The following is a 25284-nucleotide window of genomic DNA, read 5'->3' as shown; positions in this document are numbered from 1 at the left end:
TATCCAATAAAATAAAAATTAAAACAGTAAAAAACAACAAGGAATTGCAGTTCCTTCCTCTAACTCTGTAGGAGAGTAAGGCATGCATTCAGAAAGCATCTATGAATGCAACTGTGAGACCCGTGTCTATGGAATGGGAAGGTAACGTGGTGATGCGGTAGAGCTTGCTGCCAAGATTACCCATCTTTGTGTGCTTGCTTCTACTATCCTTGCCTGTCTGAATTTTACCCAGTTAGACACCGTTTGAAGGAAGTTTATCTTGGACAGCGTGTTTAATAAAGCTACACCACAGACAGTTCAATGCATATAATAATGACTCTTCTCTTTTTTAAGGGTTCTTTTTTAATGTATAAAATAATTTATTGTCAATAAATTTTTATTTAAGGGGTTTGATTCCTTTGCTTTCCATCCAGGTCATCTGAAAATAGTCCTTTCTCAAGGTCATCCAGTTGTGCTTTCAGTCATTTTTTTTAACTGTCCTTTGTTTAAAGACAATCATTGGCAACTTCTAAGTTCTTAGCCAGAAGATTTGAGGACTTCTTCAATTTACTTTAGGGACTCTTCTTCAATTAACTTTAAAAAACATTTTAAGGTAAGTTTCACTTGTACCACCCAACATCTCTGAAGAGTCTTTTCATATCCATATCCACATATGACTTTATTAAAAACTACAGCTAAAGTTTATTCCAACCTAATAGCTGCTTGTTTTTTTTTAATCCCATGAAAAATATGATAGATCAGTTCAACAAAGGTTCATAATAGCCAGATAAAGAAATCGTGCAGGTGCCATTCACTCTGCAATGACTGTGAAAACAGAATTATAATATAAAGCATGGTAGAAAACACCATAATTAAAAGCCATACGTATACTTACTTTATTTGCCTTCAACTCTGGCAAACTATACGGTGTTTTAGGGAACTTATTTAAAATAACTTTTTGGGGGTGTATGCACCTCTCATAAAATCCGTCCACTTCATGGGTATAAAATGCCATCAATTTCATAAATTGTATTAGAGTACATTCATCTCTACTGAGCAATGACAATGAGTCCATGACCAAACTTAGTTACATTCTTAATTACAATTTTCAATTAAAGTAGTGTGTGTATATATATATATATATATATATATATATATATATATATATATATGTCTGGAGTTTTTCCAAACATTAACTAAAATGGACTGTTTTCCTTGAAAATTTGAAGACTACACAGAATCATCTTAGAATAGTCTTTTGTATGTCAACTAGTGACAATTTTTGTGTTAATTATTGGGGTAAGAATCCCCAATATCTACACTGAAATAGAGCAATAGTGATAAAAACTGCATGGTATTGGTACAGAGACAGACAGATAGAACAATGGAACAGAATTGAAGACCCAGAAATGAACCCACACACCTATGGGCACTTGATTTTTGACAAAGGAGCCAAAACCATCCAATGGAAAAAAGATAGCATTTTCAGCAAATGGTGCTGGTTCAACTGGAGGTCAACATGTAGAAGAATGCAAATCGATCCATGCTTATCACCCTGTACAAAGCTTAAGTCCAAGTGGATCAAGGACCTCCACATCAAACCAGATACACTCAAACTAATAGAAGAAAAACTAGGGAAGCATCTCGAACACATTGGCACTGGAGAAAATTTCCTGAACAAAACACCAATGGCTTATGCTTTAAGATCAAGAATTGACAAATGGGATCTCATAAAACTGCAAAGCTTCTGTAAGGCAAAGGACACTGTGGTTAGGACAAAACGGCAACCAACAGATTGGGAAAAGATCTTTACCAATCCTACAACAGATAGAGGCCTTATATCCAAAATATACAAAGAACTCAAGAAGTTAGACCGCAGGGAGACAAATAACTTTATTAAAAAATGGGGTTCAGAACTAAACAAAGATTTCACAGCTGAGGAATGCCAAATGGCTGAGAAACACCTAAAGAAATGTTCAACATCTTTAGTCATAAGGGAAATGCAAATCAAAACAACCCTGAGATTTCACCTCACACTTGTCAGAATGGCTAAGATCAAAAACTCTGGCGACAGCAGTTGCTGGCGAGGATGCGGAGAAAGAGGAACACTCCTCCATTGTTGGTGGGATTGCAGACTGGTACAACCATTCTGGAAATCAGTCTGGAGGTTCCTCAGAAAATTGGACATTGAACTGCCTGAGGATCCAGCTATACCTCTCTTGGGCATATACCCAAAAGATGCCCCAACATATAACAAAGACACATGCTCCACTATGTTCATAGCAGCCTTATTTATAATAGCCAGAAGCTGGAAAGAACCCAGATGCCCTTCAACAGAGGAACGGATACAGAAAATGTGGTACATGTACACAAATGGAATATTACTCAGCTATCAAAAACAATGCCTTTATGAAATTCATAGACAGATGGTTGGAACTGGAAAATATCATCCTGAGTGAGGTAACCCAATCACAGAAAAACACACATGGTATGCACTCATTGATAAGTGTCTATTAGCCCAAATGCTTGAATTACCCTAGATGCATAGAACACATGAAACTTAAGACGGATGATCAAAATGTGAATGCTTCACTCCTTTAAAAGGGGAACAAGAATACCCTTGGCAGGGAGTAGGGAGGCAAAGATTAAAACAGAGGCAGAAGGAACACCCATTCAGAGCCTGTCCCACATGTGGCCCATACATATACAGCCACCCAATTTGACAAGATGGATGAAGCAAAGAAGTGCAGGCCGACAGGAGCCGGATGTAGATCTCTCCTGAGAGACACAGCCAGAATACAGCAAATACAGAGGCGAATGCCAGCAGCAAACCACTGAACCGAGAACAGGACCCCCGTTGAAGGAATCAGAGAAAGAACTGGAAGAGCTTGAGGGGCTCAAGACCCTTTATGAACAACAATGCCAAGCAACCAGAGCTTCCAGGGACTAAGTCACTACCTAAAAACTATACACGGACTGACCCTGGACTCTGACCTCATAGGAAGCAATGAATATCCTAGTAAGAGCACCAGTGGAAGGGGAAGCCCTTGGTCCTGCTAAGACTGAACCCCTAGTGAACGTGATTGTTGGGGGGAGGGCGGCAATGGGGGGAGGATGGGGAGGGGAACACCCATACAGAAGGGGAGGGGGATGTTTGCCAGGAAACCGGGAAAGGGAATAACACTCGAAATGTAAATAAGAAATACTCAAGTTAATTAAAAAAAAACTGAAAAAAAAAGCCAAAATTGAAAAGAAACAAACATAGCTATATTTGTATCCACATAATTTTCCTTTAGTTTTAATTTAGTCAATCCAAAAAGGGATCAACTTTCAGCCATGTTCTCTAATGTGCTAAAATTTTTATGGTGCATAGAAAAGTTAATCCGCTCCAGTTCTCACAATCCTTAGGTCAATTTGTGCAGTATTTATAATTGTAAAAATATGCACTAATGCATTTTGACTATTTGAATGGACTTGAGAACAAGAATTTTTCAGAATTCATGGCTGGCTGAAAGAAACTAGAAACAAATAAATGATTCTCTGCCTGGAACTAAAGAGGTCAAGTCACAGGTGTCATGGGCATTACCCGCAGGTAGTTTGGCTGTGCAGTCTCTGAAGTCTTCTTTTGTTCTTGGGTTCTTGTCTCTAAGTGAGGAATAGTGTTCTTCATTCCAACCAAACCTATGCATTCCTTAGTGAGCGACAGGGTCCGAGAAGGAAGAAATTTATTTGGGGCAAATTGAAGTTTGGAAAAAATATTACTTCATGCGGACACATAAAACAAGCTTAGTAAGCCAGAATTTGCAGGCACAATAGCTTTTGAAAACAGCAAGTCTCTGCTGGAGTTCTTCTCAGTTGTATACACTTGCAAACATGTCCAAATCAGTTCTGTTCTCACTTGCTCCATTCAGACAAATACACTAGAAAACTTAATAAACACAATCTCTTTTTAGCACTAATTTTTTTATTAGGATTGGAATTTGATAATAGGTTTGGAAAGAATACATGCAAATTATGTGGACGGGCTATATCAGGTTGCAGTTTTCAAACACATTTAACATTGTTCTCTTTTATTGAAAGTGTCAAGTCATCTATTATGAGTTAAATAAAAACCCAATTGTTTAAGGACATAACTATATTTTACATCAGCTTCTGGCACCACAGTGACATGGAATTAAGGTTTGTCAAGGAGACAATTTTACAATAATCAATATATTTAATATTCTCTATAGTTAGAAGCCTACTAATGTTTCTCACCTATCTGTTTAAGAGTAGCTTGTACTTCTGTATGTGAGCAACCTGGACCTATCTGAGCTAATTTCCAAAATCTGATTTCCAAATGTTCAGGCAGACTTCATAGAGTTCCTGTTATGGAAGGTTTGAGTTTTTACCTCCCTAAAGAAAGGATCAACTATGCCATTCTCAAGAGGCCTTTACTCTTTGCTGCAGTTAGAGTCTGATGTGCATGGAATCTGGCTGTTTGGCATACACACAAGCCATATGTGCCAGACATCCACAAGCCTTGTGCTAAAACTATCTCCAATTATTCTTAATTTGTGTCTTCTTCCACATAAATGGCAAATAATATTTAAATGAAATACATACTCTTATGGTTTCTACCATATTTAATGATGAAGAAAAGATAATGTAAAAAAAATTGATGATTCACAGAACAACGAAGTGTTAAACGACATCTCGCTCATGTATGCAAGGTCTATAAGGACCATTATCGGACCTTCAACACAGAACCTCTTTCTCACTTTCAAGATTATATTTAAGTGTGAATGAGGTTGTTGCAGGCTGAACTTATGAAAATGAACGTATGCATGTTTTTATATGTGTGTTCCAGACCATTACCTTTCAATTACAATGGACAGTTTGTTAGTTGTGTTAAAATGCTCCTGAGACAGGTTGTCTACAATACCGTGGACTCATTTTATCCTTTTAAACATGTTCTCACTTTGAACATGAAAAAAAAATATCAGCTAAGATTGGAAACAAAATTGCTGCTCTTGGGCCTCAAGTGTGCCAAAGGTAGCTGTGTTAGGTTGTGACTTAGTGCCCCTCTATCATCAGCAATATAATCCAACTATCATCCAGGAGCCTAACCATCAGAGACGCAGGAGCCTCAAAGGTAGTAAGCTTGTAAGTGTAGCCGTACCTATGCTTTAAATAGTGTGTGTGGTTGAAACCATATATTACTTAGCTTTTACAGGCTTTTTAAGAAGTTGGCTATAAATTAAACATCAAAGACATTGTACTACAAAGTCTCTTATGGTCTGATTGCTTGTAGTCCCTTAAATTCTTAGGTTGAAACCTAATCACCAATGTGATGGTGTTAGGAGTTGGGTCCTTGGAAGATGATTAGGCTCTGAGCATGGTGCTTACATAAATGTGATTCGAGCCTTGCAAGCACAGCTTACAAAGCTTTCCTGTCCTCATGCCGTGTAGAAGTCATCAAGGAACCAGAAAATGTGCTCTGGTCTAGAATTTAAATCAGTTTCTACCTTGATCTTAAACTCTCCAGTCTATGGAACTGTTAGAAGTAAATTTCTTTTAATTAAGTAAATTAAAAGTTGATGGACTAAAGCATTAGTTCAGGTAATATCAAACTCTCTAATCATGAAGAGAAAGGAAGAAATTGTAAAAAACAAAATGTCTATCAGATACTTTTTCAAATATCTTGTGAGTTCTCTCTAGCAGAGGTCTTCAGTTGTTTAGAAGCGTTGACCAGTTGATTCTAACCCATAGATAGGTGGAAGAAGTTCTGTTTGCTCTTGTACAGAAGGCTAGACTGATAATGTACAGTATATTCCAAAATGCTAGGGCTAAAGGCTTTGAATACTTTCACCTAAAGAAGTGATAAATATTTGAAGTTCTCACATGTGCAACATATTTCATTAGTACTGTGAGTCAGTTGATTGTACCAACAGACCACTCAGCCTATTTTTTCAGTATTATACAATGCTTTCACATAACACAATATCACATTATCCAATAAACAAATACAGTGTTGCTTGAATGTGTAAGAGAAAAATATGATTATATTTAAAAGTTTAAATGAAAAATCAGTTGTTATTCAAGTTTCTCAAAAGACGAGGCATGACTTGTGACACAGGTTCACAAAAATGCACCAAGGTTGATCAATAAATAATTGTGAGAGGAGCACGATGGGAGTTGTTGTGTAGTTTCCATCGTAAAGTTAAAGCAGAGTAGAGAGGTATTTGATTGGCTGGTTTAGTTTCTATGTACTTTGAGGGATTGGGATTGGCATTCTTTTATCTGACTCAGAGACTAAGATAGAAAGGGATTACTTGTTTGAGTACAAGAGTAGGTAAGAAGGGATTTCTCTCTCCTAGTTAGTCCTTTGCTTCCTGTAAATCACAAGTTCAAGAAAAAGTAGTGTTTTGTTGTTGCTTTTTCTCAATAGGGAAAGGTCAGGAAGACAAAGCATGAAGAATATATATATATATGCAGTAATATTTACAATTCAGAAAATGACATACAGAAATATGATTATATAGTCTATACATCCCTCTTATGTCTACATTGATGAGCTATTTGCACAGAAAAGACTTGACTAATCATGGAAAATTTCTATGACAAACATACACATCTTTAAATGTAGAGAGACAGATTACTTTTTTCATTATAGAAGGCTCCTTGGTTCTACTGTCTAATCTATTGTCACAGTTTTAACCAAAGTTTGATTTGCCTAAGACTATTCTATAATTTTCCTAGTTTCTAACCGTAACACAGACTAATACATGTAAATTGTATTCTTCTGCCCTGATGCTTGAGGCTAGGACCCAAACAACACAAGATAAATTGCCACTCCATAATGTTTTCTATCCATAATCTTTAAAGTGAAAATTATCCGAAAGTCTTTCTTCTACTAAAAGTTTGCTTTAATTACACCTCTCAATTCCTCAGCTAATTGAGACATCGGGTTCTTTTTTAGAAGCCTCATGCAGTGTCCCAGCTGCATCCAGAGTTGAACCATCTGTTCTATGCTAGAATGTGGTAACTCCACCCCAGCCATCGTGATTCAAACCAGAATAGTGATCTTTCCAGGGCCTTTAAAACAAAACAAGCAGAGAAGCAAACCTCAATGTGATTAGCCTGCTTCTAATCAGAACTGTGTTCTCAGCATATTTGAACTCAATGTCAATCGATCTTGTTCACTGAATCTCCCTTATTTCTCTGTGTTATTAGCATCTAACCACTCTCCTCCTCGGTCTCTGGGAACCCCAGTTTAAGAATAGACTTGTCTGCACCCAAAAGTTCTGTCAGATGTTTTCTAACTGTTCCTAAGATTTCATGTTTACCTCATTAATTTTTTAGTATTACTTCATACTTGTAGACACCAGTTAAACAAATTTCTTAATTACAATAAATAAGACGGAATAGTATAGAGCAGCCCAGTATTAGTTATGGGCTTGGAATCTTCCAGCTCCAACAAAGAAATGTTTCTGAATATTATCACTAGTAAATTATAATGAAACATGATACTGCCTATTTTAGAATTAAACATTTGGTTATGCTCAAAGCTAAGTAAAATGCTCTGGACATGCAAAGGTATTTAGAAACTTAGTCAAAGTTCAAACTATCTTTGACTTTATATGAGAAAAGATTCTATTTTCTGCATGTGGGTTACTTTTAGTTCCTGTGATATGCATTTTGCTAACTTTAGACTGAGACAAATACTTAGGACATAAAGCACATATTTTCATATATAAAATAGTAAATAATGCATTTCAATCTTGAACTCAGAGCTAATTAACTATTTAGGAATTTGAGCATGTTATATGTCGTGTGCATGTATTTTTTAAAATGAAAAAATATGGATGTCCTAAAAATTAATTTATTTGATGTTTAAAACAAAACATAGTCAAATATTCCCGCAACAGTGTGGCTCCAATATAAAGAGAAATCACAGGCTGAATACTCATCAGACACAGACCATAATCATTCCTACAGCCTTGAGTAACAAAACATGATTTCTCAGAGGAGGCTTGCTGGACCTGACATGGAAGTCACAGCAAGTTCTCATATCCCTAGAGTAGACCTAAAAAAAGAAGAAAAATACCACAAACACTTGTCCTAAACTATGCTAATATTATCTGCATGTATATGTATAAGACACTGGATCCAAAACTTTATAAGAGAGAATGGCTACTGTACCCAATTTTATCTATTCTGTTTTGCACCATATCTTACATTGACAATTTCTAATCTAGAGCACAATGAACTTCAAGCACTCCGTTTTTTTATTGGATATTTTTTATTTATATTCCAAAGGTTATTCCCTTTCTCAGTTTCCTAGCCATAAGCACCCTATCCCATTCTCTTCCCTTTCTATAAAGGTGTTCCTGTTCCCCAAACACCCCCCTTTCCACCTCCCTGCCCTGACATTCTCCTACCCTGGGGGATCCAGCTTTGGCAGGAACAAGGGCTTCTCCTCCCACTGGTGCCCAATAAGGCCATCCTCTGCTACATTTGCAGCTGAAGCCATGGGTCTGTCCATGTGTACTCTTTGGGTAGTGGTTTAGTCCCTGGGAGCTCTGGTTGATTGTTGTTTTTCTTATGTGATTGCAAGCCCCTTCAACTCCTTCAGTCCTTTCTCTAACTCTTCTAATGGGGACCCCATTCTCAGTTCAATGGTTGTTGCTAGCATTTTCTCTGTATTTCTCATGGTCTGGCTTAGCCTCTCTGGAGACAGTTATTTCAGGCTCCTGTCAGCATGCATTTCTTGGCTTCATCAATACTCTCTAGGTTTGGTGACTGTATATATACAGGCTAGATCACCAAGTGGGGCACGTTCTGACTGGCCATTCCTTCAGTCTCTGTTCCAAACTTTGTCTCCATATCTCCTCCTATGAATATTTTTACTCCCCCTTTTAAGAAGGACTGAAGCATCTGCACTTTGATCATCCTTCTTCTTGAGCTTCATGTGGTCTGTGGATTGTATCTTGGGTAATCTGAGCTTTTGGGCTAATATCCACTTATCAGTGAGTTCATACCATGTGTGTTTTTTTTTTATGATTGGATTACCTCACTCAGGATGATATTTTCTAGTTCTATCCATTTGCCTATGAATTTCATGAAGTCATTGTTTTTGATAGCTCCATTGTGTGTAAAATATAGCCTTTTACAAACACCAAACTTTCATATGAAGAGTTTTATTTAGAAACATTAACATTTATTCCCATAGTTTTCCCAAGCCCATGATTCATAGTAAAATGCTTATGATTCCATTCAGACATTATGAATTTGAACACTAGTTGAGAGAATGACAACATTTCAATCTTGGGAATTATGCAATGAGCATTTCTGAACCAGTGATTCTCAACCCTCCTATTCCAGCACTCCTTTAATAAGTTCTTGATATTTCAATGATCACCAACCATACAAGTATTTCATGAATACTTCATGATTATTATTATTATTATTATTATGCTACTATACTATTTTAAATCATTATGCAAATATCTGATGTGGAGGCTATCTGATATACAACCATCCCCAAATGAATTTTGACCCGAAGGTTAAAATCTACTGCCCAGCCCTCCTGTTTTGCTCTTTTCTCTTGCTCTATGCATACTTTAATATGTGATTATAAATTGTAGCTGTAGTTTCCAGACTTTATAACTGTTCTGAAATCTTTAAAATTCAATAGTTAGCACTTCTGAATAACAAGAAATTTAGGACACATGCATCCAACTTTTGATTCTACTCTGATGGGCACCATTTATGTTCAGTGCACTACATTTTAGAATGTTTTTTCTTTACTCTACTGATTCAGTTGAGAAAATGACTTTTTTTTACTGTAGACTTCAAATAACATATTTTTCCTCTTCTAAATATATTTTAATTATACATTTGGTTTGAGTTTTGTTATTTTTAACATATAGTGTTGAAGAAAACTTATCCTTGAAAAGCACTGCACATAAAATATGTTCTGTATCCTATCAAAAGGTAACTAAGCAGCATGACTAGGTTTGAGTGAGACTGTAATATGCCTGCCTCAAAGATGGAGTACTTAGACTCTAGTCAAAAGCCATAGTGCTAAGAAAAAGAAATGAGGGTTAGGTGCATCTTCTCTGAATCCAGACCTGGCAGTCCTCTGCTGTATATGTGATGGGGGCCTCATATCAGCTGATATATGCTGCCTGTAAAAATAAAGAAAGAAGATAAATAATAAAAATGAAAAAGAAATGATACATCAGTCAGAGGTATCAACACTTGGCTGCACTCAAGCTCTAGGAAGCTGGGAATGAAAATAGTGAGTTTGAGGACACCTGGGACAGATGCTGTAGATGCCTTTGCTCATGACTTCACTGCTCATGGTTTCAGTGCCTGACATTAACTGTGGTTTGAAATATTAATGGAAAGTTGCAGAAATAAACAATTTATAAGTGTTAAATCATTCATGTTGAGAGTATTGTGATGCAATGCCATGCTATTCCTCTCTGACCCACCTGGGACTTGAAGCATTTCTTTCTACATCATCTTCACACCCTACTTTGCCACCAGTTAGTCCATCATCAAGTGGATCGAGCATTCATATCTCATGTATTATTTTCCTTACTTTATAAATTAAATCTCTTCATATGCTTATATATAAATCAAAATGTATTGTGTGTAGTTTTGATGTCAACTTAGAAGATCAGTCAAGTCAGCAGGCTTGGCATAAATACTAACTGAAGAACACAGGTTTCTCATTAAAACTTTATGTTTGAATAAGGAGCAATGAGTAAGAGAGCGGTAGGTGTAATGTAGCCTTAAAGCAAGAGTTAAATTATAATGGAGTAAATTGTCTATCCCACTCTGGGCTACATTTATGAAATTGTTTTGAAAACTAGAATGTTCCAATGTCATCTATTTAAACGTATGGATTCCCTGGGAATTTATTCCCATAACAATGAGGAATTCCTTTACAGTTGAAATTCAGAGATTTTTTGAAGAATCAGCTAGTAGATATTCCACTTTGTTTGTAAACAGACAACTCCTTGGAAGTGGAATTTCTGGCAAACATTGAGTTGAATCCAATATGGGGACAGTGATAAGCTTTGACCTAAAGCTAGAATTGAATTAAAAGAAGATATGCCAGCCTTCAGAATATGGCAATCATGGCATGTCAGGAAAAGATAAAGTATAACCCTAACACTATAAATGGGATACACCAGAAAATAGAAACTTGTATGACCAAAAGGGAAAATTCCATAGAACAACAAGTTTTTGGGATGTCGAGGTGGGATAGGATGATGGAGATCATACAGCAATGAAATATTTTGTGTTTCTGGGTTTAGTAGAAATGCTCATATCTGAAAAGACAATGTTTTTAAGTGGGCACTGTAATTAATGGTAAAGAAATCTAAAGGGGTAAAGATTCGAAAATCATGTCTGGCTCATAAGAAAAATCTTTCAACCATTTGCTGTACAATATTTTCCCAACAGAGATAATTTTTTAAAGTCTTGGCTCACATGGACTAGGAATACTGAGCCCTTTTTGTTATTACTTTAACTTAACACAAACTTCTGACCACAGAGATACCTCAGAGGTTCATTAGAAATCCCCAATCCCAGAAAGAGGAAGGTCCCAATAAAAACAAACACACCAAACCAGATCCTTTTGGAGTATAATTTTGAAGTTTTGACTTCCTAATTCTAAGCAAGGGCCGTATTTTAGTTACAGAGTAATGGTACATGCAACTTGAAAACCGTCATGTGTCTGCAGACTTGGCATGCACCAGTGTTCACCTCAAGTCTCATATAAGTCACAAGCAAAGCATGCCTGATCTCTTGCACAATTATTTTAGAAAGATTTTTTCCCCAGGCAAACTCTTTGGAACCAAGTTCTAAGTCATTTTTCTGTTATTTCAGCCTAGGGAGCCAATGACATAGGTCACATTAACCATGAATCTGTTGTCTATCTCCTAAAAATGAAAGAAAGCATATTTTAGAAAGATTTTTTTCCACCTTTAGGCTAAGGTTCAATTATAAACTATTATGACTTTAATTCAACATTGCATATTGATGATACAATGTGCATTTTGCTTTGACTGAACCTGGAGGTTTTAGAAAGATTTCTTTTCCACCTTTAGGCTAAGGTTCAATTATAAACTATTATGACTTTAATTCAACATTGCATATTGCTGATACAATGTGCATTTTGCTTTGACTGAACCTGGAGGACAGCCATCCAGAGAATCAGTCAAACTCAAGTTTCCATAAACTTATGTCTCCTCAGAACACAGATTAAAAAAACACTTTGATACAAGACTTTATACAACACATACTATCAGAAACTTAAGGGCTACTATTTTTCTCTAGGTGCCTTTCATGACCACAACTATTATTTTCATGGCTAATGAACTAAGAGAACCACACAAATCCACTGTAGCACAGGTTAAGAATTTATTACTATACACTAACATATAAATCTAGGACTGCTTCATGGGAGACAGTTAGCGATGAATGGAACTGGCCTTCTGTACCAACCTTACTACACCATGCTTGCGTTTTTATTCTTAAAAAATAAAAGATTAATATAACCAATATCAATTAGTTAAGTTTATTATTGGTGTATGTAATGGCTTCCTACTCTTTTGTTTTATAAAGCATTCACATTCTAGTAGTAGTAAAATAATTAAATAAATTCCGGTGGCAGTTTGTTCTGTTCTACCCATTCAAAATTCTGTGTTCAGAATAAAAGACATACACACAGCCTTTATATTTTAATATGCCTGAATCAGCTCTATGGCTGAGCTGTTTCCTAACCTCCACCTCGCTAATCCACCTCCCTCTGAAAATCCGAAGTTATGACTTAATACATTCTCCATTCTACCTTGGCTGCCCAATTGGGCAGGTCCCTTGGACTGCAGTCTCCCCTGATCCTGCATGCGGTTCTGCCACCCTAAACTGCACCTTCTCAGTCATGTCATCTTTCCTCTCCTTCTCCCTGCCCCAGCATGGCATGGTGAATCTCTTTCTACTTCTCCTTTAGTCCCAAGCCCAGTAATCCTAAAAGTCCTGCCTTTGTCTGCCCGGCCAAGCCATTGGCTGCTGTCAAATTTATTTACCAATCAGAACGAACTGGGGTCAGGATTCCTCAGTGTCTTATACGCAGATGTGTAGACTCTCCTGTGCAATCAGTTTTGGGGACCCACATTAACAGAAGAACACGGCAGCATTAGGCCGAGACTATAGCTGTTGCCTATAATAGCAAAGCTAGAATGACATATTATCTTCTTTACAAATACCAGTGAAACAGCTTCATATATCAGGACATATTGTATAGAAAGGAAAACGCATTAGCTTTAATTTTTTTCAAAATTTTCTATACTTCTTGGTATTTATTTTCCTCAACACATTATTTACTAATGGCTGTCTCCATAAAAGCTTATTAAAGTTCTCAGCATCCAACCTATCCTTTTAATAAAAGATAATTTTAGTTATTTTTTAAGAATGTGTTAAAAACGCACTTCAAATCCAATGGAAAATTATGGACGCATTCCTTAGTAACTACCATTCTGCCTAGTGAACGTTTTTATAAGGAGAGAGCACATGCTGGAGACAGAATCTTGGGTTTTGTACCGGTGAAGCAAGGACTCTTCCACTGACTCTATCCTCAATTTCCAATATTTTGTCAGTTTTATTTTAGTTTTTTAAATATGAAATACAACATTACTTTCATTCTTTTAAATGACAATTTCAAAAGAGAGGAACCAGAAGAAAATCAGTCAAACTGATTCTGCGAAATAGATTATGTCACTATATTACACAGAAGAATGAATGAATGACTTTCAGAATTTGAAAATTAGTGATTAGAGTCACTCACCATTCTTACCTGAAAACTAGTGCAATATGATTTAAATCAATTTGTTATTGATATTAGCAATTGTTTTAGAGCACATGAAGTACGAATGAATTATAGTTTAATGTGCGAATTTAAAAGTGCTTTAAGAAAATTTAAAAAACATTCTCATAAAATATACTATCCATATAATTTCTCCTCCTGAATAATTTTATAATATCTAACTATTATTTACAAGGAGAGAAAGACAATTTATGTTAATTATTTATTAATAGTAAAATATTGATGAGCAATGCCTAAGAGTAATGGGCTTTCAGCTGGTGAACCAGGCAACGTAGGCTACAATGAAGCCAGCAGAAGGGGTTGAGTATTTAGAGAGCTGAAGAAATGACTTAACAGGGGTCTAAAAGCAGCAATCAGAAGAGGTTCATTTAACATAAAGATGGCACAAGCTTCAAGCAATTACTTCGACTTAAGTAAGTGTGGGATTACAAAAGGCTATTTATTACCGTCCAAAGAGGCCCGGCAGCTCGTTCAAAAACCTTTGAAGAAATCCAACAGTTACAAAGCCTTGCTCACTTCAGAAGCAGTAAAAATTGGACAGACCCCAAAACTGCCTACAAATGCTTTCATTACTAAGAGTTAATACAGTTCTCATCACAACTTTTCCTGGACCAGAATTATTTTCTCTCTCTATTTATAAGGAGCAATACTAAACCTGGTTATTTTCCAAAACTACCCTGACACGTATTTTAATCATTATGAAATATAATGTAGTTTCATGACCATATGGAATTAAATGTAAAGCTTCTTGTGCTTAAATGGGGAGGGTTTCAACATCAGCTTCTTTGAAATGCTCTGTAAACATGTATTAAAAATTGTGTTAAAAAAATCTACGTCAACAGAAAAACCAGAGAAATTCCTCTATTATTTGTATAAGAATTAACTGTGGTTCTAAGGACATTGCACGGAATATTTTTTTATTAGTGAATGGATTACAAATTCATTTTTTATGTAAGAGTAAGTAAAGAGAAAATTATTCTCAAATATTTGATATGACTGTTATTAATTGCTATCATAAATAATTGAATTTGTTTGTCAATAATAGTGAATATAACATGTTTTGCTTGAAATCAACTTCAGAGCAGCAAAAGTAGGAGAGGAGTCCAACTTGCCAACTAAAGCAGAATATGACGAGATGAACACTAGGCCTGAAAGATAAATGGCTTTAATTGACAGAAAAAGAAAAAGATAACTATTTCTTGCTGAGAAAAAATACAAATAAGATCAGTTGATGCTTTCATCTTGAAAATAAAACCTATATGTTTCTTAAGCATAATAATAGCAACAAAAGAACAATAATAATAATGATAATAATAATATCAAATAAAACTATATATTTCATTCCCAGGTCACTTGGGTTAACAATACTTTCATTAGAGCAGAAGTTAATAATGGGATTTATTATAGCCATAGTTAATATTGTGACTTTCACACACAAAAGAGAGAGAGGGTAGAAACAGATTCCAATGATGGCCAACTGAAGTGGGAAAATGATGACTACTGAAGGAAAGTTTTAATCTTAGGAAAGAAATAAACATGGGAGGCACTTATAGATAGGAAAAATATGAATGGGAAATTAGCTTTAGAATTGTCAGGCAGTGGCATGACAATGAGACATCTAACTAAGAAGCAATATGGAACCTAGTTATTTCACTTTTGTGGAAGGACAAAAGCATTCTCTTGTCAAATAGTTTTTGATTCTGTAAGACTTGCTGAGAATGCCTTACCTCTTCTTGTCACTTGTCAGTCTAATTGCAATGGTTCAAAACAATGATACAGCTAGACCAACCGGGTTACGATGACAGCAAAATCCTTACACTGCTCACTCTTGGATGATGTTAGAAAATATTAATTTGAGAGGTCAGAAGCAAATAAAATCAGTCCAGAATTGATTTAAGTTTGATTCACATGATAAACAGAGGTAATCAAAAAATGGGTGAGGCCAACTTTGGAGTTAAGTGAACTAATAAATAAGGAAGAAAAGAAAATAGTCGCATTTTTGTTGGCCTGGAAAAAGGACGATATCTTAAAAAGTTGGACATCGCTAAAAGAATTAAAAAATGCTTCATTCATAATTAGAAGCCTTTGGTGGCTAGTGTTTAAAACATCCCAAGCTTTCGTTCAGGGTTTATAATGCAGTGTTATACCGCAGTAGGGCAGATTGCCATTGCTCTCCCTTGTCTACTGAACTAGGACTTGAAATAAGTACCTGGATGGGTAGAATGTATTCTTCTTTTCAAGACAGGATTCTAAGTAGGAAATCACTTCAAATATATCCCATCTTATATTACAAATGAAGATATACATAGATGGGTTTCTATTTCCACTTCATGATTTGAATAACATATGTAGAATCACCATTAAATATTATATACCTTCTCCATGTGTAGCACATCACAATCTTTGTTTTCTATTATTAAATAATCCTTAAAAATAAAAATTTTAAAGTCAAAGGTTGTTTTCTGTATATGTTTTTTTTATTCATGGAATTTCTGTTCGTCAAGATCTACTGTAATATGTTATGTATCCTATTTGACATATACTACACTAAATATTACCATTACCTATGGATATCATGGGACTCCTTGCACATAATGAATTCCAGTCCACTTCCAGAGTTGCACATGAAAATGTTATCAATGAGCTGAAGAATCTGGCATTAATAAATTTGCAACATTATAACAAATAGGTAGTTCTGATGTTTAGTTCCATGTTTAAATACATCAAACATATTTCACTGCTTACATTATAGTAGTGGATTGAAAACATCTGCACACTTGCCACTAGTCCACCAGCAGCAGAAAATTTCAGCTCATTTTCCATAGGCTTTTGTTGCATCAGGGCTGCGATCCAGCTGCTGGAGCTGCACAAGAAGCCAGATTAATGTTCAAGAGCCTTGGAAGTGGGGGAAAACCTTCTTGCCAAAGATTAGAGCAAAGGTAGACACCATGAGCTTGTTGCCTTCGCTTTGTGTTCTTGCTTTCCACCCACTCGCTCTCTCCTCTCTTTCTCTATTTACAGCTCCATCACCAGTTATGACAATTAAGAAAGATCGGACTTCCAGAAACAGTATCTCTTTATCTTGGCAAGAACCAGAACATCCAAATGGAATTATACTTGACTACGAGGTCAAATACTATGAAAAGGTGGGGGAAAGATGTAATGGGGTTGGGCTGGGTAGGGGAAAACCCTATTATTTCATGAGCTATGCTCTTGCAAATAACTTGCTTGGTTATGAGTGGTAGAACTCTGTTTATAACCTGGTCATGTGACCTCTTTGGGTTCTCAGTAAAAGAAATTTAGCAATTGTCTTGTCAATTCCTCTCTATTCTACAGCAAATAGTAACCTCAAAGATGTCACTTCCAAATATGAGCCAGTTAGTTGTGACAATAAACACAGCATTTAAGTCTGTTCCCATCAAAACTCCTGCCACGTTAGCTTGCTCATGGTAGTTCCTCTTTCAGCTGTATATCAAATTTTAAAATATTGAATCATACAGGTAAAAATTCTTCACATTTAAAAATTGCGCAGACATAAGTTTAATATTCATATATATGTAGACACACATATGTACACATATAATGTGCTTATTTTAACATGCAGCTATGAACTTGAAATTATTTCCAAATAAATACCTTGAATGTTTTACTAAAACTTTTTTCAAAATATATATATATATATATATATATATATATATATATATATCTTCTTTTTATACTCATTTTGTTAAGGGGAATGAAGAAGACCTATTTCTGAGTATGAGAACAATGATTTTAATTCTTTAATGAGTAGATTAATGATACATTAATAAGTCCAACCCTGCTTATTAATGTAGTAGGTCAAATATAATGTAATCAGTGTCTCTAGTTAACAAGTGTTTGTAATTAGGGGCTAGGGAGATGGTTCATTTGGTAAACAGTTGGCTGTATGAGCAGAAGGACCATGGTTCAGATCCCTAATAAAACACAAACATCTGAGTATAGGAGTGTGCCAGTCATCCCTGCAGAACGGGGTAGATGGATACACCAGGATACATAAGCCTCATTGGTCATCGGGTCAATCAGCTAACTCAATGTTCAGTGAGAGATACTGTCTCAAAGGCAAGATGGCAAGGAACTGAGGAAGACAGTGTCAATCTTTGGCCTCTGCATGAACACTAGCATGTCAACACTCAAAGGAAAGGGAGGTAAAAGAAATATCTGTGTAATTACCACATGGACATAGTCTAGAAGGAGCACAAACTTCTGCATATATTCATTTTTAAAAACAATATTTAATGCAAGGAATTTTAATGTGCCATGTAAGCCTCTTAGAGAAGCTGTCTTTGGTAAATACTTCTAGACTTTGATGTGAATATATTCAAGATATTTGTGTATAATCAAATTAATGTGTGCATTAATTATAATTCAAAGTCAATGTACATTCAATGTAATGTAAATATTAGTATATTAAGATAAATAAGTTCAACTATTAAAATACATCACTATTAATATTTTTAATCTATTAAAATATTTCCTATTGAATATTCATGGAGTATTTCTCTTCACTTTAACTCAAAAGCAGTATTTTTTGGAAGTTTAATCTTGAAATTACACTGAAGTTTTTTTTTTCAGCATTAATTTTGAAGAGAAGGTATTTTCATAAGGATATTAGGTAATTTGAAAGAATGAAATATAATTTTTTCTACTTTCTGTACGGGAGGTAATTCATCCAATATGAATTAGACAGTTTGATAATTTGCACCCAAAGAATGAAATAGCTAATGAACTTCAGTGAGCATCTGATACTTTAAGACAAAATGTTAAAGAATTGACTATGATCGTATTACAAGGGTTTGATTTTAACATGATTTTTTTTCTTTACCTCAAAGCAGGAGCAAGAGACGAGTTATACCATTTTGAGGGCAAGAGGCACAAATGTTACTATCAGTAGCCTCAAGCCAGATACTACTTACGTATTCCAAATCCGAGCTCGAACAGCAGCAGGATACGGAACCAACAGCCGCAAATTTGAATTTGAAACTAGTCCAGACTGTAGGTATCACGTCATTTTATTATAAAATGTGGGGCAAAATTGCAAAAATTAAAAATGCCTGAATAGTTATTCTCAGCATTAACCAGAGGTCATGCACTGAAGGTGTGTTGAGAGGATGTTTAATAAATTGCACGTTCTTGTACATGTCATTTCCTATTGGTGTGGACATATATCTGTGGCCTTTTTAATCTTACAAATTAATTTTATTCCAGTTTATGAAATAATTCCTATTTCCTATTAGTCAGAAACTGTAAGTGAAGAACATTATTTAATATAATAGCATGCTGCTAACACCTGCCAGCCCAGATATTTTAAGTTCATTGCATGATTTAATAAACTTCATAAACGAAACTTATTGATCCATGAGGTTCTTAATTTTGTTCTCTTAATACATCCAGTACATTATTTTGTTTAATTAATAGCAAATAGCAATTTTAACATTAGTTTTGTTTTAATCCTTAATACATTCAATACATATAAACTAGAGAATAGCAGTTTAAAAATTTTAATATGACTATATATCTTCATTCATATTCATAAGTAATTTGAATAGTCTGTCCATCTCACTCAAAAGTAGATAAAATTTGTCTATAATTGGCAAATATTTTTCTCAATAACTCTACTTTTCTTGAAATGTATATGTTTCCTTTTTAAAAGTCCATTGCTAAAATAGAATTGTTCAAAGGGTAGTGATAATTACTATGGTGTTGACATAAAATAAGTATGTTGAATTCATTTAACAGAGTAACAAATGAAACTACAATTAATTGAGAGGGAAATTTGAACATATGTATAATGTGTTTATACATGTGTGTGTGTGTGTGTGTGTGTGTGTGTACATTTCTGTGTTCATACACTAAAACTATTTAAACAAAGTTGTTCATACAACAAAAGTAGTTAGCACATTTTGTGGAAAATACCCCATGAAACAATAAAACTTAATGATATGAACAATTTTATAAGAGAATTTGATTTATTACACCTGTATAAGTGTTATTTTAATTATAATAGAAAAACACATAGCCACAAACAGTTTCATAAAACCAAAGCCACAGTTATGAAAATAGTCCTTCAAGATGATCCAAGGTCCACAACAGTGAGACCAAGATTATCCTAGAAAGAGCGCCAACACCCAGCACTCTCCTGAAGAGAAACCTTGTAATCTGTTCTGACCATTCTAATTTGCCATTTTCTCTGGCACTTGTATTTTCTATTTTCCAAATATTTTTGTCCAACTGTGAAATCACATTATTATGGGTATGGTCATATATTTATGCCTAGTAAAAAGGCACAGGACTAATAAAAAGTGTTGAAGTCAAAATGATAAATATTTTATAAAACACTTTCACCAAGTGGCAATGCTGCTTAGCATGAAGAACTCCAGCTTCTTTAAATTTCTGGGCTTTACTGCTCTTTAATGTCACTGGTTCCCATGGTATCCATTGACAATTCTACTCGAGTTGTCATTCACAAACACACAAATCTACCTTTGGGAACATCCCTAAGCCCCCTGTGGGGAAGTAGGTATGAAAAAACTCCTCTCTGAAGATATGAGCAATATAATGTACAATGACACAGAGTCGACATGAACAAAGCTTCAAATAAATTAGAAAATCTTAAATGATGATAGTGAACGCATTTGCAAAATGACAATAGCAGTGCATTCTCCTGTGCACTTTTGTATGAGCCATATTTCAGAGCATCAGGAGTATCTGAAAGGTAATACAATGATAGTTAGGAAGCTGTGAGTCACTGTGACTCATGCCTGAGAAAGAGTTTAAAGAAGGAACAGTTTCTATTCACAGTTTCCTAAGGTTCTGTGTACAGTTTACTGGTTCATTAATGTAAGCATAGGAGGAGCAGAACATGGCATCAGGGAATGGAGAGGGAAAGCTACTCACCCCCTGACACGGGGAGCTGAGAGATACAAAGAGAGGGTAAGAAGCCAACTTTCCTTTAATGGCAAAGCATCAGTAACCCACTTCCTTCCTCAAATCCTTACCTCCTAGAAAAGGACAGACCCAATAACACCACCAGTCTATGAATCTGTTGGTGAATTAAGCATTAAGTCCACTGAGGTCCTCTATCTGAGGACCACCTTTTCAACCTTCTGATGCAAATTTTAACAAGCATATTCCAAAGGCAAACATCCTAGGAAATTTCAGTGGGCAGAGACTGAATCAGGGGTTTGTTTTATACTTCAAGGAAAATAGGAAAAATAGTTAGCAGGGACTCTGAAGTGTATTGTCATGTGTTTGAATGACCATACGAAAACATTCATGTTCTATGTTTCAGTTCGAGAAGTAGATAAGATATTGCAAAATTAAATATGGTCTTATTATTCTTATGATTATTAAATAGTTGTTTGCAATCATACATGCCTAGAAGGGACAGAGGAGGAGGGAGGGAGGGAGGGAGGGAGGGAGAGAGAGAGAGAGAGAGAGAGAGAGAGAGAGAGAGAGAGATGCTACCACTGAATACTGGAATGTAGGAAAGAGAAATTATTCCTCAAAATTTCTAAAACTGAAAAATCCTAGAAGAAAGAATTTTAATCTGCTGTTCTATAATGATCTTCTGCATCATTATATGGAAAACATTGTAAGCTAAGACTATTTCAGAGTCTGTGGAGTTCTTTTGTAACTTCTTTGAGAACTCATATAATAAATTAAGACCTTAAAACCTTGTAACTTTAATAGCACTGTATAAATGTTTTATTTTTATTAATGTACTAAACATACAACTAAATTGTACAGTATACCAAACAAGAATGATGCTATATATGTTGGCTTACAAGAATGAGCAACTACCTAATTTTTTATCGTGTAGAAAAATTTATTTATGTGAACAACACAGATCAAAATGTGAGGAACACACAGATTTGTCATTCTATGGACTGAGCAGCCTATTTTTTGGAATATATGTGTATACGTGCATCAGGGCATGTAATAACAATGAAATAGAGGCTATGAATTTGAAAGAGAACAAAGGGGTATGTTTGTGGGACTGCTTAGAGAAAACAAAAGAAGGGGAAAATGATGTAGTGATATTATCACCTTAAAAACAAAAGTGAAATGTGATGAGAAAAGTGGAGGAACTAGTTTGAGGGAAAGCACATTCAAACTGAATTATGAGAAGTGTAATCATTTTCCACAGCAACCAGGTACAGTTGTAAATAGTTGGTCATTTATACACTACATAGATATTAGTCATTCAGGTTTGTTTTTGTTTAAGTAGCAAGCACGGTTTGATCTGATTTCACATTTTAGGTAACTCCAAGAATTAATGTATATTAGGGGCAGGACTTTATTGCAGAGAAGTCATGTACCCATCCCGTGACTGACAGCAGAAGAGGACTATTCTGTCTCCTTATCATTCCCTCTCCTGCTCTCATTGAGCTATCCGAAATAAACTTGCTAATTACAAAACATTCATAGAATTGAGAAAGTTATTGCTCACTAAAACTTAAACTATACAGATTGAAAAGCAGGTTGTTACCGTGTGTTTGTCAGCATCATGAAACCCAGGCTAAGCTCATCTGTAGCCAGTGAATAGGAATGTATATGGCAAGCAGTTATGAAGCTGGAGTTTCGGGAGTAAGAGATTTATGGTGAGGTACCTAATATATGAGAGATGGGATGCTCTAGACTTCTGTGAATAGTCCCAGGGTAAGTTGTTTATCTGGCTTACTGAAAAGAGGAGTAGAAAGGACCAGGGATGGGGTCCTCTAACTGCACACAGATTTGGAAGTCTTAACCACGACAACAGAGGCAGAAAGTAGAAATGATCTGTTCTATGAGGCTTTTCCTGGTCCAGAATGCCCAGACTTCATCACTCCTGCTTTTCTTATATTTGTTCACCATAAAAGAGATGGCCTATTCCACAGACTGCAGTGGATACTAAAGGAGCAGCAGCTGGAGGCTGCCTGTTCACTGTACTCTGGGCCATCAAAAGACCTGAGTCTGAGCCCAGACTCCCCCTCTATGACTAGCACAGTGGTAAGAGCAATTGGAGGATAGTTGCACTAAATAAGGTGCCTAAAACAGTTTATAGTGCAGAATGGCTTCCAATCACACTCTAGGCTCACTTGTCAGATGCATAGGGAACGGAACACTGCTGCTCTGCCCTGGAACTTATATTGCATCATTTAACTGCTCCTAAGAAACACCTGAGTTTTGTCTCTGTGCTTGCTTTGTTTTAATATGTTTTTAATTGAAAATAAAGTTATCTTGTGCACTGTTTTATGATCACAATTTTCCATTCCTCATTTTTATCCAAGCCTTGACATCTCCCCCCTCTTTCCACTCAACTCTGTTCTCTTTCTCTCTCTCCCTCTCTCTCTCACACACACACAGACAAAGAGAAAAACAACAAGCACAATGATAAAATGAAATGAATAAATAAAAAGGAAAAAGAAACAAAGACAGAGCATGGGAAACACACACACACACACACAAATAATACCCATAAAAACTAGAAAATTGAAATTTACTTTACAAGCAAAATATCAGCAAGGATGAAAAAGTCAAACAAAACAATATGAGATAATCTAGAAAAATCTATGGTATGTTTCATTTTGGTACTCCACAGCTGGGCACAGTGCCTGCTCTTAATTAGTAAAACAAACTTTTTGTAGAAAAATCTTCCACCACTAGATTTGGGCAAGTTAAAGAGTTAGTGCTGGTTTATGGAGAGAGGACATTATTTGCCCACCCCTTCTCTCTGTCTCTCTCTCCCCCTCTTACCCTCTCTCCCTCTCTCTCTCCTTCCTTCCATTACCCCTCCCTCTTTCTCTGTCCCTGTACCTCTCCATCTATCCCTTTCTCCTTTTCTCTTTCCTTCCTTCCCCATTTTCTCTTTCAAGTCAAAATGTCACCATCTGTCCAATCAGGATTTACCAGCACAATACCATATGGCAATCCGAGCTGCCCCAGGACTGTGAGCATTGTAGAAAGCCTCCTGATCAGGATGCTCGTGCACTTTGTAATGCATTAAACTACAAACCTAATCCCTTAATCTTAGTACCTGGTTTAAAATTCACACCGAATCCTGAAAGTGTCAGGCAATCCAGAGAAGAGTGTATGTGTAAGGAGAGTACAGCAGACTGACTTTGAAGAAGAAACATTGGAGAGGTGAAAGAAAAGAATAGAAAAGGCGAATTGGAGAACAATTCTGAATTCTAATTATAATCCAGAAGTCAAATGGAAACAGAAAACACTGTATCAAGAGGATTTCATGGCAAATTGCATTTGATTGATCAGTTCTGAAATGAGAAGATTTTATAGTTATGGGCTTGATCTTTCCTAGTCAGATGCTCTGGGTTGGACCCAGGGCCACCATCATTACCCAGTAGCTTATATGCAATGACAGTCTTGACTTCAAAACAAAACCACTCAGCAGCTTGTTATTTACATAACAGTCAGAGCAACATCGGTCTCACTCAAGATTCCATAAACTTACTCTGTAATTAGGCAGAAATGTATTTGAATCTGTGTGCACACAAAGTTTCCACTGATGGGACTCAGTGTATCTCAAAGTAAGTCCATTTCCAAATAATACTTATTAATGGTCACAGACATTTGAATTTCATAGAATTGACAAATGTTATAAGATTTTGTTTTGAGTTTTTATACCTACTACATAAAGCAAAGCCTGTTTTGGATGTGAACTATTAAAAAACATCTGGAAATTGAGTAGATTTGGCATTAGGGTAATTTCTGAATGAATTAATTAATGATGGTTCTATTTATGAAGATAGGAAATACAAGGAGAATTTATTGATGATGTGATGTACACAAACCATCATTTCATGACTTTTCTGCTCTTCAAATTGTCTTGAAACTGAAAAAACGATAATTGTATACTCTTAGCAATACTCTATAATGTTTATATTTATATTAATATTAATCTTCTAACTGCAGGAGTCTGACTTTTATTAGCTTCCTCATGTGTATGAGGACATGAAATATGTGCTCCGTGCCTGGCTCACTTCATTTAGTACCATACCCTTGAGCTTCATCTATACTGTTTGAAAAGAAAATTCTCTTAGCCAATAAACAGACACATTAGGTTCAAAAGAAGAATCTTCCCAAAGTTCACCTGGTTTCTTACCAAGAACTCTGCCTGCTCACTGTGTTCAGCCAGTAATTTCTGACTTATCCAATGACTTTCATGCTCGTGTGGACAGATAAAAACAGGCCACCAGATTTCACAATCTACTACTCAAGTTATTTATTACTAAATTTTAGTTTCATTGATCAGTAATGTCATAAACATGGTGAGAAGTGTGTCTTTTTGCTGTGTTTTGAACTCTGTAAGGTCTTTCAGTGTTGGCTTAAACTACAAAAAGAGTGCGGGGTGAGTTTATAAGCAGTGCCGAGTGGCTATCAGT

At 35.7% G+C, this 25284-nt stretch overlaps 1 protein-coding gene across 6 annotated transcripts in view; it reads left to right on the top strand.

Annotated features, from left to right (window-relative positions):
• Positions 1 to 25284, top strand: part of Epha3 (Eph receptor A3) — a 335681-nt gene that overhangs the window by 253654 nt on the left and 56743 nt on the right. For 5 of the 6 annotated variants that reach the window (XM_039088234.2, XM_006247977.5, XM_039088235.2 and 2 more), the window contains 2 exons: positions 16883 to 17007; positions 18733 to 18895. In XM_039088234.2, coding sequence (XP_038944162.1) covers positions 16883 to 17007; positions 18733 to 18895 — 288 coding nt within the window. The remainder of the gene's footprint in view (positions 1 to 16882; positions 17008 to 18732; positions 18896 to 25284) is intronic. The other variant, XM_006247976.5, reaches the window with a different exon arrangement.

The sequence above is a fragment of the Rattus norvegicus genome, chromosome 11 (assembly GCF_036323735.1).
Source record: "Rattus norvegicus strain BN/NHsdMcwi chromosome 11, GRCr8, whole genome shotgun sequence".
Taxonomy (NCBI): Eukaryota; Metazoa; Chordata; class Mammalia; order Rodentia; family Muridae; genus Rattus; species Rattus norvegicus.
Note: the sequence above shows the minus strand (reverse complement) of the source record. Positions and strands in the feature narration are given on the sequence as shown.